The sequence below is a fragment of the Phodopus roborovskii genome, unplaced genomic scaffold (assembly GCF_943737965.1).
Source record: "Phodopus roborovskii unplaced genomic scaffold, PHOROB, whole genome shotgun sequence".
Classification (NCBI taxonomy): domain Eukaryota; kingdom Metazoa; phylum Chordata; class Mammalia; order Rodentia; family Cricetidae; genus Phodopus; species Phodopus roborovskii.
In genome coordinates this window covers 13,480,322-13,499,364 of record NW_026126408.1, presented here as the reverse complement: position 1 = coordinate 13,499,364, position 19,043 = coordinate 13,480,322, and the positions used below count along the sequence as shown (strand labels likewise).

At 40.5% G+C, this 19,043-nt stretch overlaps 1 protein-coding gene and 1 non-coding gene across 2 annotated transcripts in view; both read right to left on the bottom strand.

The window, feature by feature from the left end:
- Positions 1–19,043, bottom strand: part of Babam2 (BRISC and BRCA1 A complex member 2) — a 384,291-nt gene that overhangs the window by 232,135 nt on the left and 133,113 nt on the right. Inside the window, exon 6 of the mRNA XM_051181825.1 lies at positions 9,209–9,283. Coding sequence (XP_051037782.1) covers positions 9,209–9,283 — 75 coding nt within the window. The remainder of the gene's footprint in view (positions 1–9,208; positions 9,284–19,043) is intronic.
- On the bottom strand, positions 14,799–14,900 carry LOC127220178 (U6 spliceosomal RNA). Its single transcript, XR_007834355.1, has one exon. It is a non-coding gene; the product is annotated as a U6 spliceosomal RNA (small nuclear RNA).

The window sequence follows — 19,043 nt, the reverse complement described above, 5'->3', positions numbered from 1 at the left end:
TCTCATACTTAATGAAAAAACAGCTGACATTTCCCAGCAGAGTAAATGTTCAGCCCATCTCACTGTTCCTGCATGATTGAGTCCCAAATGCAAATTTTGGCTCAAAGTTAGCAAGGATAAATCAGGCTTGTTACTGGAATACATAGCATGCTTTTCTCGTGGCGCTTTCTTCTGGGTACACATTCCTGCTTTTAGAAAAGTATGCACCCTCCTATTTGATTAGACAGAAACTATCCCCCCTGAGATAAGAAGACGAGGGCTCCCTGGGAATTCATCATTCCCTTTCAAGAACCAGAAAACCGCTTTCCTTTAAGACCAGATTGCACAAGAATAAGTTAAAGCAGTCTTTCTTTCCAAAGGCTACATATTACATGTGACTTTAGTAAAAGGTCTCAGATTTGGAGGCATCATTTAACTGTATGATAACACAAGAAAAACTGTGAGGTCTGCCTTTGACTTTACAGACACTAAGGAGGATGAGATGGTTTTGGGGGTTTGCAATTTGATACTCAATAGCATCACCCCAAGAAACTTCTGGGATTTAAATAAAGGGACTATTTGGGAGAAATCACCCACTTCCTTCCTAGATATCTGATAAAGTTAAATGGACTTTGAAGCAACTGTAAAGGACAATGTAAGTATTCATGTCCCTCCTCCCAAATCCCAGGGTCATTATGCAAACCCCTCCACCAATCCTAAGGAAACGAGGAGTTTCAAAGCTCTACCAATTTATTAAAATCTAATTCTTGACAGCAAGGCACAACATCTGACTGTCACAAATACACTTTCAAACATGCCATCACCTATTATATGAAAGAAATAGATGTTTTCCACTAACATATCTGTAAACTTTTCAAAGGCAAGCTATCAGTAAGATCACCATATGCACAAATATAATGAATTTAAACACTTCCTTTAGAGAAAAGCCTCCCCTTTAGATCTCTCTGTACAGAAGCTATGGAGTCTATAGGATGTAAATCTCCAGCCTTCATCAAGCTTCACTATTAAGGGGTCAAAGAACTGAGACACTGGAAACCTTAGAAACACGAGAAGACTTCAAGGGACATGAAAAGGGAACAAAGCCTTCACCATGGAATAGTATGTCTCTGCTGCTGTCACAAAACTTCAACACAACAGATAAAGCAAAACTGCCAATAGAAACAATGTGTTGTTCCTAAAGTCTCTCTCAATCAAGGATTCCAAAGACAAATAAGCTGTGTCTAGCTAGGTCTCCAAATAAAAGTCTTCTCCCTGATTATTCTGCATAAGGCTATAGCTTCAGGGAAACCCAATCACTTCACTTGGGCTCTTCGGCTCTAGCTTCCATCTCATTTCCACACTGGCTTTGTTGAAATGCTCACTGTGTGTATTTCATAAGCAGTCACATGATCATTAACACCAAGTCTCTACTCTGACCACTGTGCTCTCTCCATCCTTGGGCTCCTGGCTAAGTTAGGTGTGTCTTTTCTTTCCAGTCACCATTGTTCATTCAACAGCTTCTGGCCCTTCCATTCATCACAGTTTTAAAACTTCACCTCAGTTCTGGGTGTCTTTGTCTTTCGACCTATACACAGTTTTTTGCTTTGTTTTGTTTTGGTTTTTTTTTTTTTTTTGTTGGACTTTCCAAGCTCACACCTTTATTTGCTTACTTTTCAGGCTGAATTTCCTCCTTCAACATACTTGCTCTTCTCCACACTGAACAACCTGTGGGTCTCGACCCTTCCACGGGAGTCAGATATCCGATATACTGCATATTAAATATTTATATTACAATTCATAACAGTAGCAAAATTACAGTTATGAAGTCGCAACAAATATAATTTTATGGTTGGGGGTCATCACAACGTGAGGAACTATATTAAAGGGCTGCAGTATTAGGAAGGGTGAGAACCACTATTTTAGGGCCTTTCCTCTTGTTGCCAACTTGAATCACTCTGAGCTTCTCATTATTCTTACATTAGTTAAGCAAATTCTCCCGGCCAGGGAAAAGGACATAAACAAGGTGGTACCACTACGCACACAGCCCTGGAGGAGGATGAGGAAAGCTGCCGGTTTCAGATTTCGAACTCAAGTGAAGGAGCCATGAAAACAGCACCGCAAGGGCAGAAAGCACATTCAACAGGAGACTGCCTCTGTTTTCAGAGGAGCTTAAATAGGTGGTGCCAGGGAGAACACTGAAGAGGGAGCAGACACGGGAGGGAACCGGGCCAAAGATAAACCAGAAGCTGTTCCATGCTAGCCCAGTATAAGGAATAAAGACCACCTTTTTAACGAGGTCTGAAGCAATCTCCTAACATCAGGGTATTCGTAACTCATCTTCCTGGTATTATCCCTCACTAGTCTCTTTTGTGAAATTTCTCTTATGGCCTAGATTATTACCTACTCCCCAAATTAAGTGTGTCCCCACAGTCATGCATCATCTGGATAAACTTTCCTGCACTGAGGTGTCCCTTGCCTCTTCTTAAGCCCCTGGTTTTCTTAACATTCCTATGCATATCAACCCCTACCTTCTTCCTATACTTATTATAATTGTCAACCAACATTAACTTACAGATTAATGGGCTTTCTCTGTGATGTTTCCATTACCACTGTTGCATTTTTTAAAAATCAACTATATATGTAGGTTCCCGGTCAGTATTTGATTATTCCCAATTCCTGTTTGTTAAGTGTATGATCAACTACATCATGAAATATGTAAGGACAATGATTCACACTTGAATATTTAGTGTGTGGTGGGGTCTAATCCTAGTGCCAGTCTGAGTCGGAGTCACAGAATGCACATCACACTTGGAAGGTTCCACTGCGGTGGTTAGGGCAGCAAGGGACACTGTGGGGCTCGAACACTGACCAAAATCCTAGTTCAAAGCCCCTCATCTTTGGGCCACTGCATCACAGTAAGGTAACCCTTAAGAACAAGCTGGACATATAAGTCATGGAAAGGGAAAAACAGCTTTCCCTTTGCCCATAGGTTATCACAATCCATACACAGGTCATGGTCAAAATGAAGAGATACTCTTATTTTGCCCTATCCATGGTTTTTTTTTAAAAAATATTGATCAGACTAGTGAAATGGCACAGTGGTTGAAGGTGCTTGCCAACAAGCCTGATGACCTGAGTTCAACCCCTGGAACCTACATTTTAGAAGGACAGAAATGACTTCTATAAGTTGTCCTCTGATCTCCATACATATGCCTTGACATAAATACAAAAACATGCATGTGCACGCATACACTCACACACACTAAATATATAAATAAGAGTAAAAACACTTATCTTTGCCATCACTTAAAAGGCAGGCATTTTTCATTTTCAAAAAATTAAATCCCTGAGCTTCTGGGCTCCTTCTACAAACATCTGCATATCTGGCACACCAGTCCCTGCTGTCACAGGGAAAATAACTCTATCTGAAGAGCAGCTGCTAAGCTAGATGAAGCGCAGGCTTGCAGGCTCATTACCCTTCTCACAATGTAGTAGACTACATGACCTCAAGCCAGAGCCATTTTGCTCAGTACCTTCCTGGCCCTGCAAGCATCTGCTGAGCCAGGTTTCACTGAAAGTAGGCTGGTGGCAAGTGCTTAAGCTGCTAACCATGGTCAGGCTGAGGAAGCTGCTCCTGTATCACCCAGGCGATCACAGCAACAGGGACTGTGCAGTGCTGCCTTCCCTATTAGCCAGCCGCTTGAGCCACAGTATGTTAACAATCTGGGTATTCCCAGGAACTCTCTGCCTGCTAGGGCTCCTACACATATCTTGATAGGCTCACCTTCGTTCCTGCTTTCTATCTCTACTTGGCAGAGTGAACTGGCTTTTCACTGTGCACCCTGACTGATCAGAGGGCCACAGTAGGTGGCTGCAGAATAAAAATGACCACCTCATCTCCTGACAGATGAATGATTTGGATTTTTCTCCCTCAATTCATTTTCACAGTGTCAGCATTCAGATTCCATTGGGGAACAAAATTGTATCAAGCATTCCACTAGAATGAATAGTTTCACTGTGTCACAGAAAATGAAGCCAGTAAGATTACTGCAGAACCAGAAGTCCATGTACTTCAGCTCCAGTAACCTGATTTGGGCTCTTGTTTCTGGCCTGGTCTGGGTTATAGCCTGGCCATACCCTGTGGAGGGAAACTCAAGAACTACGTAGACTGAATAAACCACATGGCATTTTCTTATTCGAGGAAAAGTTGCTGCTGATGGTTTTCTTTCTTTCTTTTTTTTTTTTTAAACAAGGTTATGTTTAGCATTATGAGCTTGCTAGTTTTATGTCAACTTGACACAAGCTAGAGCTATCAGGGAGGAGGGAGTCTCAATTGAGAAAATGATTCTAGAAAACTGGTCTGTAAGCAGACAAGCTTGTAGGGCATTTTCTTAATTAGTGATTGATGGTGGAGGGACAAGCCCATTGTTGGCAGGGCTACCCATGGGCTGGTGGTCCTGAGTTCTATAAGAAAGCAGGCTGAGCAAACCAGTAAGCAGCACCCTCCATGGCCTCTGCATCAGCTCCAGCTTCCAGGATCCTACCCTGCTTGATTCTGACCTTGGCTTCTCTCAACATACTATAATTCAGGACATGTAAGTCAAACAAACCCTTTCCCCTCCAAGTTGTTTTGATGGTGGTGTTTTATCACAGCAGTAGATGAGTAAGACACACTACCATCAGGAAATAATTGCTATTTAACCCTGAAGTCCAGTGACATTTGACAGTTTCCTATGTATTCCTATATAATATTACTAAAGAGATCCCATAATAGGACTTTAACTTTAGTATAGTTTAGTATAGTTGCTCATTAATTTAAGAAACCAATTCAAATATCCATACATATCATGTCAACAAACTTCTTCCCTCTCTCCAAATTATTATATTTGTAGTTTTTGAGTATTTCTTATTCAAATGAAAAAAATTAGAAAATTAGAATCTTTTCTTTTTCTCTCATCACAGAGTATGTTTTTATAGGAAAACAAAAGAAAAAAAGACAATATGTTCTTAGTATTATATTGGTGGGTTTAGTATTTTACAGAACAAAGAATAAAGATGGTAATGTAGAAGTCAGTTTTCACGCTAACAATATTAAGAGCAGCGTCTTGTAATAGTGAGCTCTCTCCTATGGATGCCAAACTGTGCCTGGCACTTCTTGGCAGAAAATGACAGTACTTGCATACAATCTATGTGTATCCTCCACAGACTTCAAGTACCTAGTACCATGTAAATGTTTTGCAAATAACTGCTATATCATATTATGAAATAATTACAACCCCCGCAAAAAGAAAAAGAAAAAAACCAAACAGCCACCTATATACATTCAGTAAAGGTACATTTTTTTCCCCAAATATTCCATCTTTGCTTGGCTAAATTCATGGATTCATACACAGAACCTGTGGCTCTGCATGGTCAACTCATATAATTACAAAATACTCTTTTTCTAGTTAAGTTGTAATGAACAATAACACTCTGACCCTCCCAGCTGTTCTATGAAGCACAATTTCTCCCTACAAATACATTAGGTGTGGTATGGAACTGAGCCCAAAAGGACCTGAAGCTTATGGAACAGAAGGTTAATATGCTGTTGTATAATGTAGTACGGAATCAGAATAATTTTACTTTTTCCATTTAGTCTACATGAGTTTGTGCTGAATTTCTGTCACCTGATAATAAAGAAAATTATTGGAAAATTATTTTTCTACTGACTGAGTTGTAAGATACGTAATTTGTCTATCTAAGAGTTTGACTTACCTCAACCAAAAGTAAAATTTGGGGTCTGAAGTTAGGCTTTCTTTTAAGAACCGTATAAAGTAAACTTATAAGAACACTTATAAAGTAAAATCATATCAAGGGATATTTATTAAGTTGCTCGTCCTAACACAAAAAAATCCATTAGTAGGTACACTTGGCAAAATTTGTAACAAGAACTTAAGTGAGTTGCCATAAAAATGAACCTTGTTTCAACAAACAAATCAGCAGGGTGTTACGGCAAATGACATGTAATCTCACTATTTACAAGTTCAACTGTTAGGCAAAATGAGGTGAACTGCTCTGATAAGGATAAAACATACCTTAACCTTAAGAGTTGAAGGAGTTAACTTTATTTTTATACTGACATAAACAATTAAAAGGAATGGGCCCCATAGGCCCATGTGCTTGAATGCTTGGCCTATAGTGAGTGGTATAATTAGGAGGTGTGGCTCTGTTGGAGTAGGTGTGACCTTGTTGGAAGAAGTGTGTCACTGTGGAGTCAGTCTTAGAGGTTTTCTATGCTCAAGATATTCCTAGTATGGAACATAATTCACTTCCTGTTGCCTATGAATCAAAATGTAGAACTCTCAACACCTTCTCCATTACGATGCCTGCCTGTATGCTACCATGCTTGTCACCATAATGATAATGGACTATACCTCTGAACCTGCTAACTCAGGCCCAATTAAATGTTTTCCTTTGTGAGAGCTGCTGTGGATATGGTGTCTCTTCACAGCAATATAAATCCTGACAAAGACAGTGGAGAACATCCAAATACAATAAGCATGTCAAGGAGCTCCTAATGCAAATATTCTCCAAAGAGTACAGCAAGAGGCTGTAGAGATGACTCAAATGTTTAGGGCAATGCTCTTGAAGAAGACCTGGATTTGATTACTAGCATTCACATGGTGGTTCACACCCATCCATAACTCCAGTTCCAGGGGATCCAATGCCCTCTTCTGATGTCTCTGGGCAATTGGCACACATGTGGTATGCAGACATATTTTTACACAAAAAGTAAAATAAATAAATCTTTTTTAAAAAGCATAGGCAAATGTCCCATGGTTGTTTACAACAGATCTCAAACTCCCAACATGCACTCTGTACTACTTCTGGGACAGTCCTTGTTTGCTGTACATGTGCTTTCATTTCATTGTTTTGCTGTGGTTTGGGGTTGCACAAGTTTTTCCTGTTCTGTTCTTGGTGTTTACTTTTTTTGCATTAGCTAAAGATCCAAAAGGACATTAGTGTGGACATGTAGGCATTTTATCTATAGCACACAAATTACTCCTGAGTAATTTGAGAAGAAAAGACAAGAAACACTTCACCATTTTGGCTAATATGTTCCACTTTATCTTATCTGGCTGGCAGGGAAACTGGAGGAAAGCCCTAAGTGAGATTGTCAAAATAGAAAACATAGAAATGTGGGCACGTACTGCTAAAGAAGAAAACACTGGCTATGAGCTGCACCTGGGAGGGCACAAGCACAGACAACCTGGATGTCAATCAGGAAGACTCTTCCTGGAGGAAAACGACAAAGCCCAGAAAATCAGAGCACATACACAGTAACAAAATGTGGATAAGTTTGATTCCAGGAATAACAGACTCATACATACTGTTGGATTTGGTTTTAAATGAGCTGATGGAGAGTATTAACTGGAATAAATGAGGGAGGATACTACAGTATACACTTCACAGGTTCCTAAGGAGAATTCCTGCTGTAATAAGAGAGCACAATGATGGCTGGAAACAAATTAATTACACATGGTAAATAGGTCCAGTTCCCACCAAAGGTTCTAGAGAAACTGACAAACCACTGACCTCCAGTCTCATTTGAACTTCACAACTAGATATGGAGGGAAAACTAGTCCACTGGGAACTAAAAAATTGATGAGCCAAAGAAAAGTCCCATATTGATTTAAAGGAAAATGATTTTCCCTCTCAGAGGGAATGAGCACTAAGTATGGTAACACACACATTTAATCTTAGCACTCAGAAGGCAGAGGCAGGCAGATCTTTCTGAGTTCAAAGCCACACTGATCTATACATATTGAGTTCTAGGTCAGCCAGTGTTATGCAAGGAGATCCTGTCTCAAAAAATCAGAAAAGAACATTGGGGTGTAGCTTCTGATACTACTAGAAGACAAAAATCTCATGAGGCCTTAACACTACTCAAACAACTGTAGGAAACTGAGGAAAGTTGGGAACAAGAAAGGTGACATTCTCCAGAGAAGAGGATATCAGTTGACTGTCTGGTGCCAAACAGCAATGAAAACATACATACAAGGAGCATTATATGGATTACACATGTAATATTTAGGAGAGAGAGAGTGTGTGTGTGTGCATACAATAACAATTATTTTAAAAAGGACAATAAATTTGAAGGAGAATGGGGGAGGGTATATGAGAGGGTTTGGAGGAAGAAATGGGAAAGAGAAATATTGTAATCATATTATAATCACAAAAAGAAAAGAGGAAAGGAAATAAAATGATATAAAGAAAAAGGAAATAATAACAAAAAGTTTCCTAGGTGTTTGTTTATGAGAAAATCTCATTATACAGCCTTTGGCTGTCCTGGAACTCACTATAGACTAGGCTGACAATGTACTCACAGAAATCTACCTGCCTCTACCTCCTATGTGCTAGGATTTAAGTCGTGTGTCAGCACCACCCAGCCTCCCCAGTCTCTTCTATTGCTCTAGTTTATATTCTCCCAAAGCAAACTCCCTACCATGCTCAAGAGTTCTGGCTGATATGATGGATTTCTATAATGTTGGGAGAGTTGTGCTTGGTTCCTGTCTCTTCGCTCAACAGTTACAAATACCATTAGCTCTCTGATTAAGAAGACAAATACCATTAGCTTTCAAATTAAGAAGACAAAAATTTTCTAAGATTAGACTGAAATTAAATAAGCATAGTTTGAAACAAGAGCTGAGGGAAGCCAGCCAAATCTTAAATTACAACTCAAATCCTTATCTGAGACAAACCTTGGCCTTTCCTTCTCTGACCTTGCTCTTTTATCTATCTGGTTTCTTTCACTACTACAAACTAGTCTTCTGGAGCCTACCCTTTGTCTACAAAGCATGTACTTCTTCCCAAACAGTTGCTCCCGAGGCCTCTGTCCCACAATGGAGAACGACATGTATACTGGTCTAGCTAGATTATAAGTCTCTGGGAAAGCCCCAACTTTGAAGGTACCTGAGTTAAGCTGCTGACATAAAGAAGATGAAACCCCCTTGGTGAGCATGTTTAATATGCACATACCTTGGACAAGTTCTCTGAGTCTTTTATCCCAGTAAGAGTATTAAATAAAAATGATTTTCCTGAGTGTAATCTACTTATATTACTAATGTATAATCAACTACTACATTAGCAATGGAAACAGAATTCCAATCTGCAGTAAGTGACTTATTAGAACTCATCATCATAACAAAATGTGAACAAACCAGTTATACTGATAATTGTATGTTTTTACCTTGAGAAGGTATGTGGGAATGTTGCTGAAATCTACTGGTAACTTCAATAGGAAACGAGCTGAAAATTCACCAGTCTGTAAGGAAAAAAAATTAAATATAAAACAGTTGAGAAGTAACATCTCATGAGAAGAAGATGTTGAGAAGTAACATCTACAATGGGGGCGGAAGGGGCACTCAACTATTTCAATAGCAAACAACAAAAATTTCCTAACATAGGGCAGAAAAAAAGGTCAGAAAAGTAGGAGAGGGTTACAAAGAATTCTTAAACTATTAAAACAGCACAGCTTTAACATCAAAATTCTGCATCTTAATGCAAAATTTTAAAGTAGTACTGAATTTTTTTCAACTGTGAAAAGAATACATGAATATTATTTTTCACTGACACAGAAAGAGACCAACTTATTCCTTAGAGTCATGTTCTTTACTAAGCACTCATACCACCTCACTGACTCTAGGACTTACCATCTTGTATGTTGACACCCACTGTAGTAGTGTGGAAGTCCACACAAAGATCAAACCCACTTGTGTAAAACGATACAACAATGTAAACACAGGTAAATTTCTAATCTCTTGAAAGTTCTGTAATATTATTATCAACTAATGTTTTCAGTAATTTCCTCTACAATCTATGTAAGAAAGATCCATAGAATTAGAAATTCAAAACACTTAAACTATAAATAATAACTAATTAATTAATTAACTTGCTGTGTATGCACCTGCGTTTTGCCAGTGAACAAACCCAGAGCTTCACGTATGCTAGGCAAGCCCTTTTTCTAAGCAGACTGTTCAGTGACCTAGGGGTTCCAAGGAGCCCATGAAAAGGCAGCAAAGCTACTGGTTGAGCGAATGGGGCCCTAAGTCTTCCACCCTCTCTCACTGCAAGCATACAGTGTGGGGGATTCGAACACAAGAAATTCCAACACAACATGCTTTACAAAATGAACAACAAAAAGCACATATGATCTAAAAACTACTTTAAAAAATGGTTCTTACTCTAGCCTACCCACTTGGCTTAGGAACACAGATTAATGCAATTAATGCATCTTTCATCAGAGAAGCTTGTGTAAGTAACAAAGAGACCCACACCTGGTCCAGGTCCAAAGATCTAAAATCTAAAAGATGTAAAAGATGTTAGAATGACCAGCCCTAAACAAGACATCTATACCATTATCCCCTCCTCCTGGGGATCATGGATCATTGCAGAAAAGGAGGTAGAATTCATGTAAGAACCTGAGGTGATGGATGACCACAAGGAAACAGTGTCTTCTGGATACAATATGACAGCTACACATGAATTTACAGTGGTTATGGCAAGCTAAAGCCAAACCAAGTCCGATACGGAGAGAGGAGGTGGGGATGAAGTCCAACCTTTAGTCAAGCAGCTATTGGCAATGAAAGCTACTGAAAGAGCTAATGGGACTAAGTTTCAGTCTCTCTCTCTCTCTCTCTCTCTCTCTCTCTCTCTCTCTCTCTCTATCTCTATCTCTCTGTGTGTGTGTGTGTGTTTTTTAGTAACGAGTAACAGATTTTTATTCCTTTTTAAATGAAAGATGATCATTTTTTAAAGATTGATTTTTATTTTTTATATAATTTTTATTTAAATTAGAAATAAGCTTGTTTTACATATCAATTCCAGTTCCCACACCCTCCTGCCCTCCCCTGGGGAGTCTTCAAAGTCTGTCATATCATTTAGAGCAGGGCCCAGGCTGAGGGAGTATCCTCAATGTGGAATGGGCTACCAAAGTCCATTCGTATACTAGGGATAAATACTGATCCACTACCACAGGCCTCATAGACTGCCCAGTCCTTCCGACTAACATCCACATTCAGGGAATCTGGGTCAGTCCTATGCTGGTTTCTCAGCTATCAGACTGAGAAACTCCCCCTTGTTCAGATCAGCTGATTCTGTGGGTTTCTCCAGCCTGGTCTTGACCCCTTTGCTCATCACTCCTCCCTCTGCAACTGGCTTCCAAGAGTTCAGCTCAGTGTTTAGCTGTGGATGTCTGCTTCTGCTTCCATCAGCTACCGGATGAAAGCTCTAGGAAGGCATATAAGGTAGGCATCAATCTCATTATGGGGGAAGCCCATAATTTAGGCAGCCTCTCCACTATTGCTTAGATTGTTAGTTGGAGTCATCCTTGTAGATCTCTAAACATTTCCCTAGAGCCAGTTTTCTTTACTTTTCTTTCTCCTGGTAAGTCTACCACCCTCCAGTAGAAGGCTACATACCCAAGAACACAAAGGTAGCATAATTCAGACTTAATTTGTAGGAGGGACAAAAGAAGAACCACAAAGCTGGGTAGATATGGAAGAGGGATGAATCTGAGAGGAGTTGGAGGAGAGGTGAATATGATCTAAACACATTATACCAAGTTCTCAAACAGCAAACATTTAAAAAAAAAAAAAGTATCTCTCTATTTTTTCATATTGTGATTACGTCAAGGCTCCTAGTATCTTTTCTGCCTTTCAACACTTCAAAAATTCAACCACATAAATTCCAAATCATAAATCATAGCTGTAGGCACAGAAAACACCTACAAGTAATTTTTAGGGATGAATGGATGAGCCACACACAAGCCAAGCACACCTTTTACAGATGGTTCCACAGATGTCACCACTCCCTTCTGCAAACATACTAACAACTGGCCTCAGGCTTCTCCCCTCATAAAACTCTGACTTGAAACTTTAGAAATGGAGACAGAAAGACAAACCTTAGCTCAGAAGTTAACGGTGCTAACAGCCCTCTGCCCAGCTAAGAGCTCTCCATACCACTTATAACATGTACCTTGCATCCATCTATGGCTAACGATGGAGCATTTCTCCACCTTTGAAAGCCCAACCTTGTAACAGAAAGGGGAGAAATGAGGAGTGTCCCATGGCAAAGATGAGGTAAGCAAGAGAGACAGAGACCCTGCACACCAGGAATGCCAAAGGTGAGGCACAAGCCTGATTCTCAAAAGTTAAGTGGGTAGCTACTCACAGCCCAATATGGGCACATACCTAAGGGCCACACAATGAACTGCTAACACCTCAAGGTGATTGCTGAAGGAAGGGTGGTGAGATCCTAGAGCAGCTTTCCCTTCTATTGCAGCCCAAGACTTCTGGTGTTTAGCTCCTAGAAGACTCTAAAGCTAATGTCCTATTTAACAGTGGCTCTTTGGGTCAAGGCATACTGGAACTGTCAGGGAGGGGAATCATACTTTGGAAGAAGTAAGGCTAGTGCCCCATCTAAGTCTACAGTGTTAAGTGGGGTTTTATAAGAAAGCTACTAGCCTGTTGGATACTGAGAGTGAGGGAAAAAAAAAAACAGTAGGTCCCCTGGTACTGTAGACGGTGCTCAGCCAAGAACCCACGCTCCCAATTGACACTGTCCTCTTTCTCCTATAAAGCTGGTTCCCTCTCTGCTCGCTCCCATCTGTATTCAAGCATCACCTTAAAGGAAGCCTTCTTTTGTCTCACTTCCTTGTTAAGCTCCCATCTTATTCTTTGTTCTATGTTATAAAATCATCCTCCCCAGGAAGGAGTCTATTTCCTCTTTTGTTTTTCTCTCTCATCAACCTTTCTTCCCCCATCACTCCACCAAAACAGCTCTTGCAAGGTCACCATTGCCAAACCCCATGGTCACTTCTGTCTTCATCTTGGTGTCTTATCAGCAGTACTCTGGCAGGGCCAATCACTTGTTTCTTAGAACATAATTCACTTAGCTTCCAGGGTCTTTGCTACTCTACTTGGCCTCATGTCTAATCTCCTCAACCTCAAAACAGTGGAATATGCCTGGGCTTAATTCCAAGAACTCTTGGCTTGGCTACACTCCACAGCAGACCTCATAGAAGCTCACGACCTTAAATAATATTTATACACCAATGGCTCTCAAGTGCCCTAGCTCCACTCCAGACATTTTCCTAATTTAAATTTATTTCTCCAACACTATGAAAATGCACTACTTTTGTGTGTTTTCCTTGATATTTATTACCCATTTCAAAAGACAGACATTTTACTATCCTTTCAGAACAACAACAAATCCACAATCACCCCGATGTCTAGCTTTCCCTCTTACTTCTCAGTCAGAGTGGAAACACATAAAGAACACAGTCACTTCTCACATCCTCTGGCACCTGCTACCACCCGGAGGGAGCTACATGACCTCTAGGCTAGACACTGCCATTGCCTCTGACTGTTTCATATCTTTTCAGCTGCAGGGCATTTTCTTCCAAACACACTGTAGATAGATCATGATGCATCGTGTTTAAAATCCTCAAACCCTTAACAGAGTGAGTTGACAAAGGAACAACTGAACAAGAGGGCAAAGTACCCAGAAAAGCAATGGTGGGTACCTAAAACAGGGAAGAGCAAAATGTTCAGGACTGCACGGGCAAATATGCAGGAGACTGACCTGTACACAAAAACGCTCTGCATAGTGTGAGCAATTTCTAACCTCTGGTGGATATATAATACTCATGGAAACCATGGATACAAAAGCGACCACTGCAAGCATGAGGAATAATACTTTTTTGTTTGTTTGTTTTTCGAGACAGGGTTTCTCTGTATTGTTTTGGAGCATGTCCTGGAACTGACTCTGCAGACCAGACAGGCTTCAAACTCACAGAGTCTCTGCCCCCCAAGTGCTGGGATTAAAGGCATAAGCCACTAATGCCCAGCTGAGGAATAATACTTCTTATATCATTTGGTGACAGAACTTTAAAATGTGTCATGGGATTCCAAGAAAATTTGACCTCTATATTCTTCATTTCCAATTTATAAAGGCAAACTACCTAGCAATAGACAAAGACCTATCAGCTAGTGCAAAATGCTAGTCTCTAGTTTAAATGGTAATTTCAAAGTATTTAACTTGTTAGATCTGATGGCTTGTGTGTACGAATGTATCTGTATATACATACAGGTGCATTTTAAAAACAAACAGAAAAAATAAAATGTGGGATTTTAAAAATTATAAGAACTCTTGTCCATATAAGGTAACAAAAAATAATTACATATTTAGCACTTGGACTCAAGTGAACTACAAGCTATTTTAGTCCACATTCTACATTTTAGCTTTTTGCCCTCTTAGTTTATACAATTATTTTTATTCCACCAACTATTTTAGACCCCCCCCAAAAAAAAAACTTCTCCAATACTTTATCCTTTCTCAAAAATGGTGTTCCTAGAATTGACATACATGTGTGCTGGTTGTCAAGGGGCTGACTGACATACTAAAGTCACAGATAAAGACCAATATGAATTTGAGTTTATCTGCAATGGGCTAAGGAACAAAACTAAAGTCATCATGAAATAGACTTGTGATAGAAAGGAAATTTGCTCTGCTGGGAAAGAGGAAGTTATTTATGATCTTCAACTTCCAAGCCTACCATACCTTCTTTCTTCCTTTCTTTTTTTTCTCTCTCTCACCCTCTCATGTCCCCACAACTACCTCCCCCCCACACTCCACATGTAAGGTGATGCCCTCCAAGAGGGGTCATCTAAATCTGTCAAGTCATTTGGAGTAGAGACTAGGACTCCATACCTTCTTTCTAAAAAGACCTTTTATCGCACATATTAATTATACAAACTAATGGATTCACTGTGACATTTACAGATATGGAATGCTTTATAAATTCACACGCCATCGCTGCACAGGAGCCATGCTCATCTTCTCTCAGTTCCATCTTTAGTAGTGTGCTGCTGGGTCCAGCACACACTGCACACTTCTTAGGCCCGGAGGGAATAAAGAGAACTGAGGCTGGAGATGCAGCACTGCAGCAAAAGGATGGTTTAGAATGTGAAGTACAGGCCCCATATTCACCCCCAGAACCACAGAAACAGTAAGCAAGAGCACAGGAAGCTCCGCACATACCTCTAAAGCACTGGGAATTATGTGAATTAAGGCTAAAGAATCCTGCTGTTAAGGAAAACATGTGGGACCAGGAAGATTGAGCCTGGTTAGGAATAGAAGACAGGAGGGGGGGGGGCAGAGAGAGAGAGAGAGAGGCAGAGAGAGAGAGAGAGAGAACATAAAAGAGGGAGCCAATATTGGTTTGAAAATAAAATTGAACAAAAAGAAAGGTCTAGAGAACTACAAGACTGCTGCCAAATAACAATTTGAGCTTCCGTGGAAAGGCTACCATAAATGCCCTTCCCGGAGAGTGAGAGCAACAACTAACTTCTCCATGGAGCCCTCAACTAATGCCTGTTGGAAACAGGAGCAAACACCCATACATAAACACTGAGTCGAAGTAGAACTCAGAAGCAGAAGGATAGGACAAGACCAGGCGGCAGAAACACATAGAGACAGCTTACCTGAACAAGGAGGAGCTAAGGGCCACCAGACTGATAACTGGGAAGCCAGCATGGGACTGATTCAGGCCCCCCTGAATATGGGTCTCAGCCAGAAGGACTGAGCAATCTAAGGGACCTCAGACAGTGGAGCCAGGATGTATTCCTGGAGCACAAAAGGACTTTGTGAACACATTCCCCCATGGAGGGATAACTGCCTTAATCTAGAGACAGGAGAGAAGCCCTAGTCCCTACTTCACATGAACTGTCAGACCTACATGACCCCTACTGGATGGCATTCCCCTACATATGGAATTGGGGTGGGGGGATGGGAGGGTGTTTAGAGTGCATGTGAGAGGGCAGAGAGGGTAAAAGGGAGGGAAAGAGGGAGGGAGGAAGGGAGTAAGGGAGGTTGGGAGGGAGGGAGGGAGAGGGACATGTAAAATAATAAATTAAATTTAAAAAAAAAAATGCTTTGACTCCAAAATTTAAGTTCAAGGACAAGTCACTGAGGAAAAGGATTTCTATTTTTGTTTCCACAGAAAATGAAAAGATGTGGATTCCTTCCAGACTAATGTGGTTTGATCAAGCCAGACCCCCTGAAACAGAGTACCAGATGATCCTACATTCAAAACAGCTGGACAAAGCAGACTATAGCCAGGATTTCTGAATCTTCTTCGAATCCCCCCTGACAGCGCCCCTTACCAGCAGGAAGTAGTTTGGAAAGAACAACGCCCAAATTTCCAAATATTGTCTATAAATGTTTGTTTTCATTTAAATGGACTTGGTTATATAAAATAAATAAAAAAAAAGAATCCTGCTGTTAGCTGATACTGAGTCTCCTATAAACCACTCTTCCTTCATGAAACTGAGCAAACAGCAATCTAAAACATGTCTTTGTGTAACTAGAGTTAAAGACACCCTATGAAGATGAAAATTCACGCATGCACACACACACACACACACAAAATCACTGCTCAACCATACTCAATAACTGTCTTTATATTTGATTTTCGATCACTGTTGTGTTATCAGAAATAACTTCTACAGCACTCCTTCTTATAAGCTGTGAATGAGACATTTAGTTGCTGCCAAGTGAATTTTTTTCATCAGTCCCTGGTCAGACCTCCTCTTGGACAGACACAGAAAACTATCTGATCTATGACTGTGAAAATATTAGCCTTCCTGCCAACTGCCTCAAATGGCACTGTCCCCAGCATCAGCCATGAATATGTGGCCCCCACTTTTTAAGTGAGAGGATGTTGGCAGTGGCTCCAGCTGACAAGACTGGAGTTGGGCAATTTCCTGGGCCTAGGCTTCACAGCAGAAGTGACGGGTGGACATCTTGTGCTGAACAGATTCCAATTGGGTCGTTCTGTGTCGGGGAATCCTCCTTCCTGTCTTAGGGAATGTTTCCTTGTCCACAAATAAGCTTTCATCTGAGACTGACTAGTGCCACTCAGAGAAGATAAAGGCTAGGAACTGCAAAAGGTGACTCTAACCTCATCTATGACAATGTGGTAGGAGTGATTCTTAAGACTGACAATCATCTAGTCTGGAGGTTGTGGACACTGTTCTTTGGCAACAATACAAACAGACAGCACATGTGAAAAAGACAGCCAAGGTTAGTCTTATTAGATTTTCATACTCTAAAAGGTATTCTTAAGATGTATTAAGTTGTGTTCAATAGTCATAATTCATTCATATCTATTTTAAAGCAAGGGCGAAACAGAAGCTAAGTGTAGAGCAGCTTCCTGGGATGTAAAGAATAGTGGAAACTCAATCTCAAGACAGCACAGATCAAGCTCCATGTTCTCAGGAAAACAGAAACATGTGCCTGTGTGACACAGGTTTGAAGGAAAAGCCTCATGATATCCCTCAAGATGCTGGAGGGCATGCTCAGGGAATCCCCAGAGCAAACTCCTCAGACCAGCTGACATGGAAAATCTGGAGTTTAGCAAGATACCCTGCCTTGATAAACAAGGTGAAGACACCCCACATCAATCAATCTTTGTCCTTATGCATATGTACACGTATGCATGTGCATTTCTACATACATACCACACACACATACACATATACAAAAAAAAAGTAAGGAAGAGGAGTCCAATTCATTCGTGACATCCCATGATTTGACATGAGAAATCCTATGACTTCTCAAAGACCATGTCTGAGTGGAGCCTTGCCAGCTCTTCCCTGTGAGCCTCCTCCAGGCATACTGTTGTTCATTCCTTGATCTTAGAGCAGACAGACCATTCTCACTGCAGAACCCTGGGACTGTAGGAGAGCATGCCTAGGTTGCTTAAGTTCCCAAGATCACAGTGAGTTCAAAGCAACAATAACAAGTTAATATAGTTCTTGACTTGAAACATTTTGATTCAGAATCAAACTCCTTTGTACCTTACAGAGACCTTGTTAATCTTCTAGCTCCCTGGGCTAGCAGTGGTTGTATGAGCATGCTGTCCTTCAGTACATCCCTGAGCCCCTGTGCTGAGTTCTGACTTGCCCATCCCTCAAGGCTCACCTATGTATTGCTTGTTTGGATGCTAACTCCTGTCCATATATGTTTCTTTCTATAGTCTCCCTCCTCTGAGTCCCTCGGCCTTATCTACTGTAGCTTACATATAACTACTTCTACCTGTTAGGAGTCCCAGATGCTTTGCTCACCTTAATACTACAAGTGACAGAGTATCAAAGAATCAGAGCCACTCCAACTAGAGTACAGGGGTTGACCACAGCAATAGCACATATCATCCATAAGTCAGTGACATCAGGCAGGGATATTCTGAAAAAATCATCAGCAACATCTGCTTTTTACACTTCCAGGTGAAGAACAACTCAAGAAAAGGTAAAGATCCTGAAACTGTAAAAGGTGCCATAAAACTGGATCATATTTCAATTCAGACTATATATTAAAAGGAAGACGGCTAAGGGAGATAGCTCAGTGACAAAGTGCTTGCCTTGCAAGTATAAGGATATGTAAGGATATGAACTCAATCCTCAGAACCAAGGTTAAAAAAACAAAAACAAAACAATAAAAACCAGCGTGTGTGTGTGTGTGTGTGTGTGTGTGTGTGTGTGTGTGTGTGTGTGTGTGTGTTTGTAATCCCACTGCTGGGAAGCAGAGACAAGCAAATCCCAGGAGCTCATTAGGCAGCTGGTCTAGCCTATTTAGTGACTTCCAGATCAGTAAGAGACTCTGTCTCAAACAAAAAAGTGGATAACATCTAAAAACAACATGCCTCTGGCCTCCACATGCACACACACAGTGAAACACATACAACTGCACGCACGCACATACACACAAATATAGATTCCCACATGCATGAATATACACACAGACACATGAGCACAAACACACACAAAAGGATGTGAGAAACAAAACCATAAAACTATAACTGAACAGTAATTCCCATTTTAAAATTAGCCTTCCAACATTGAGCATAACAAAAACTCAACAAGAAGGCCAGACAGATTAAATCTAACATCTTTTTCTGAGAGGACAATTAAGTCCTCTAAAGACAAAAGGTGAACTAAATTCATCTTAGTAGCCATATGAGTCAA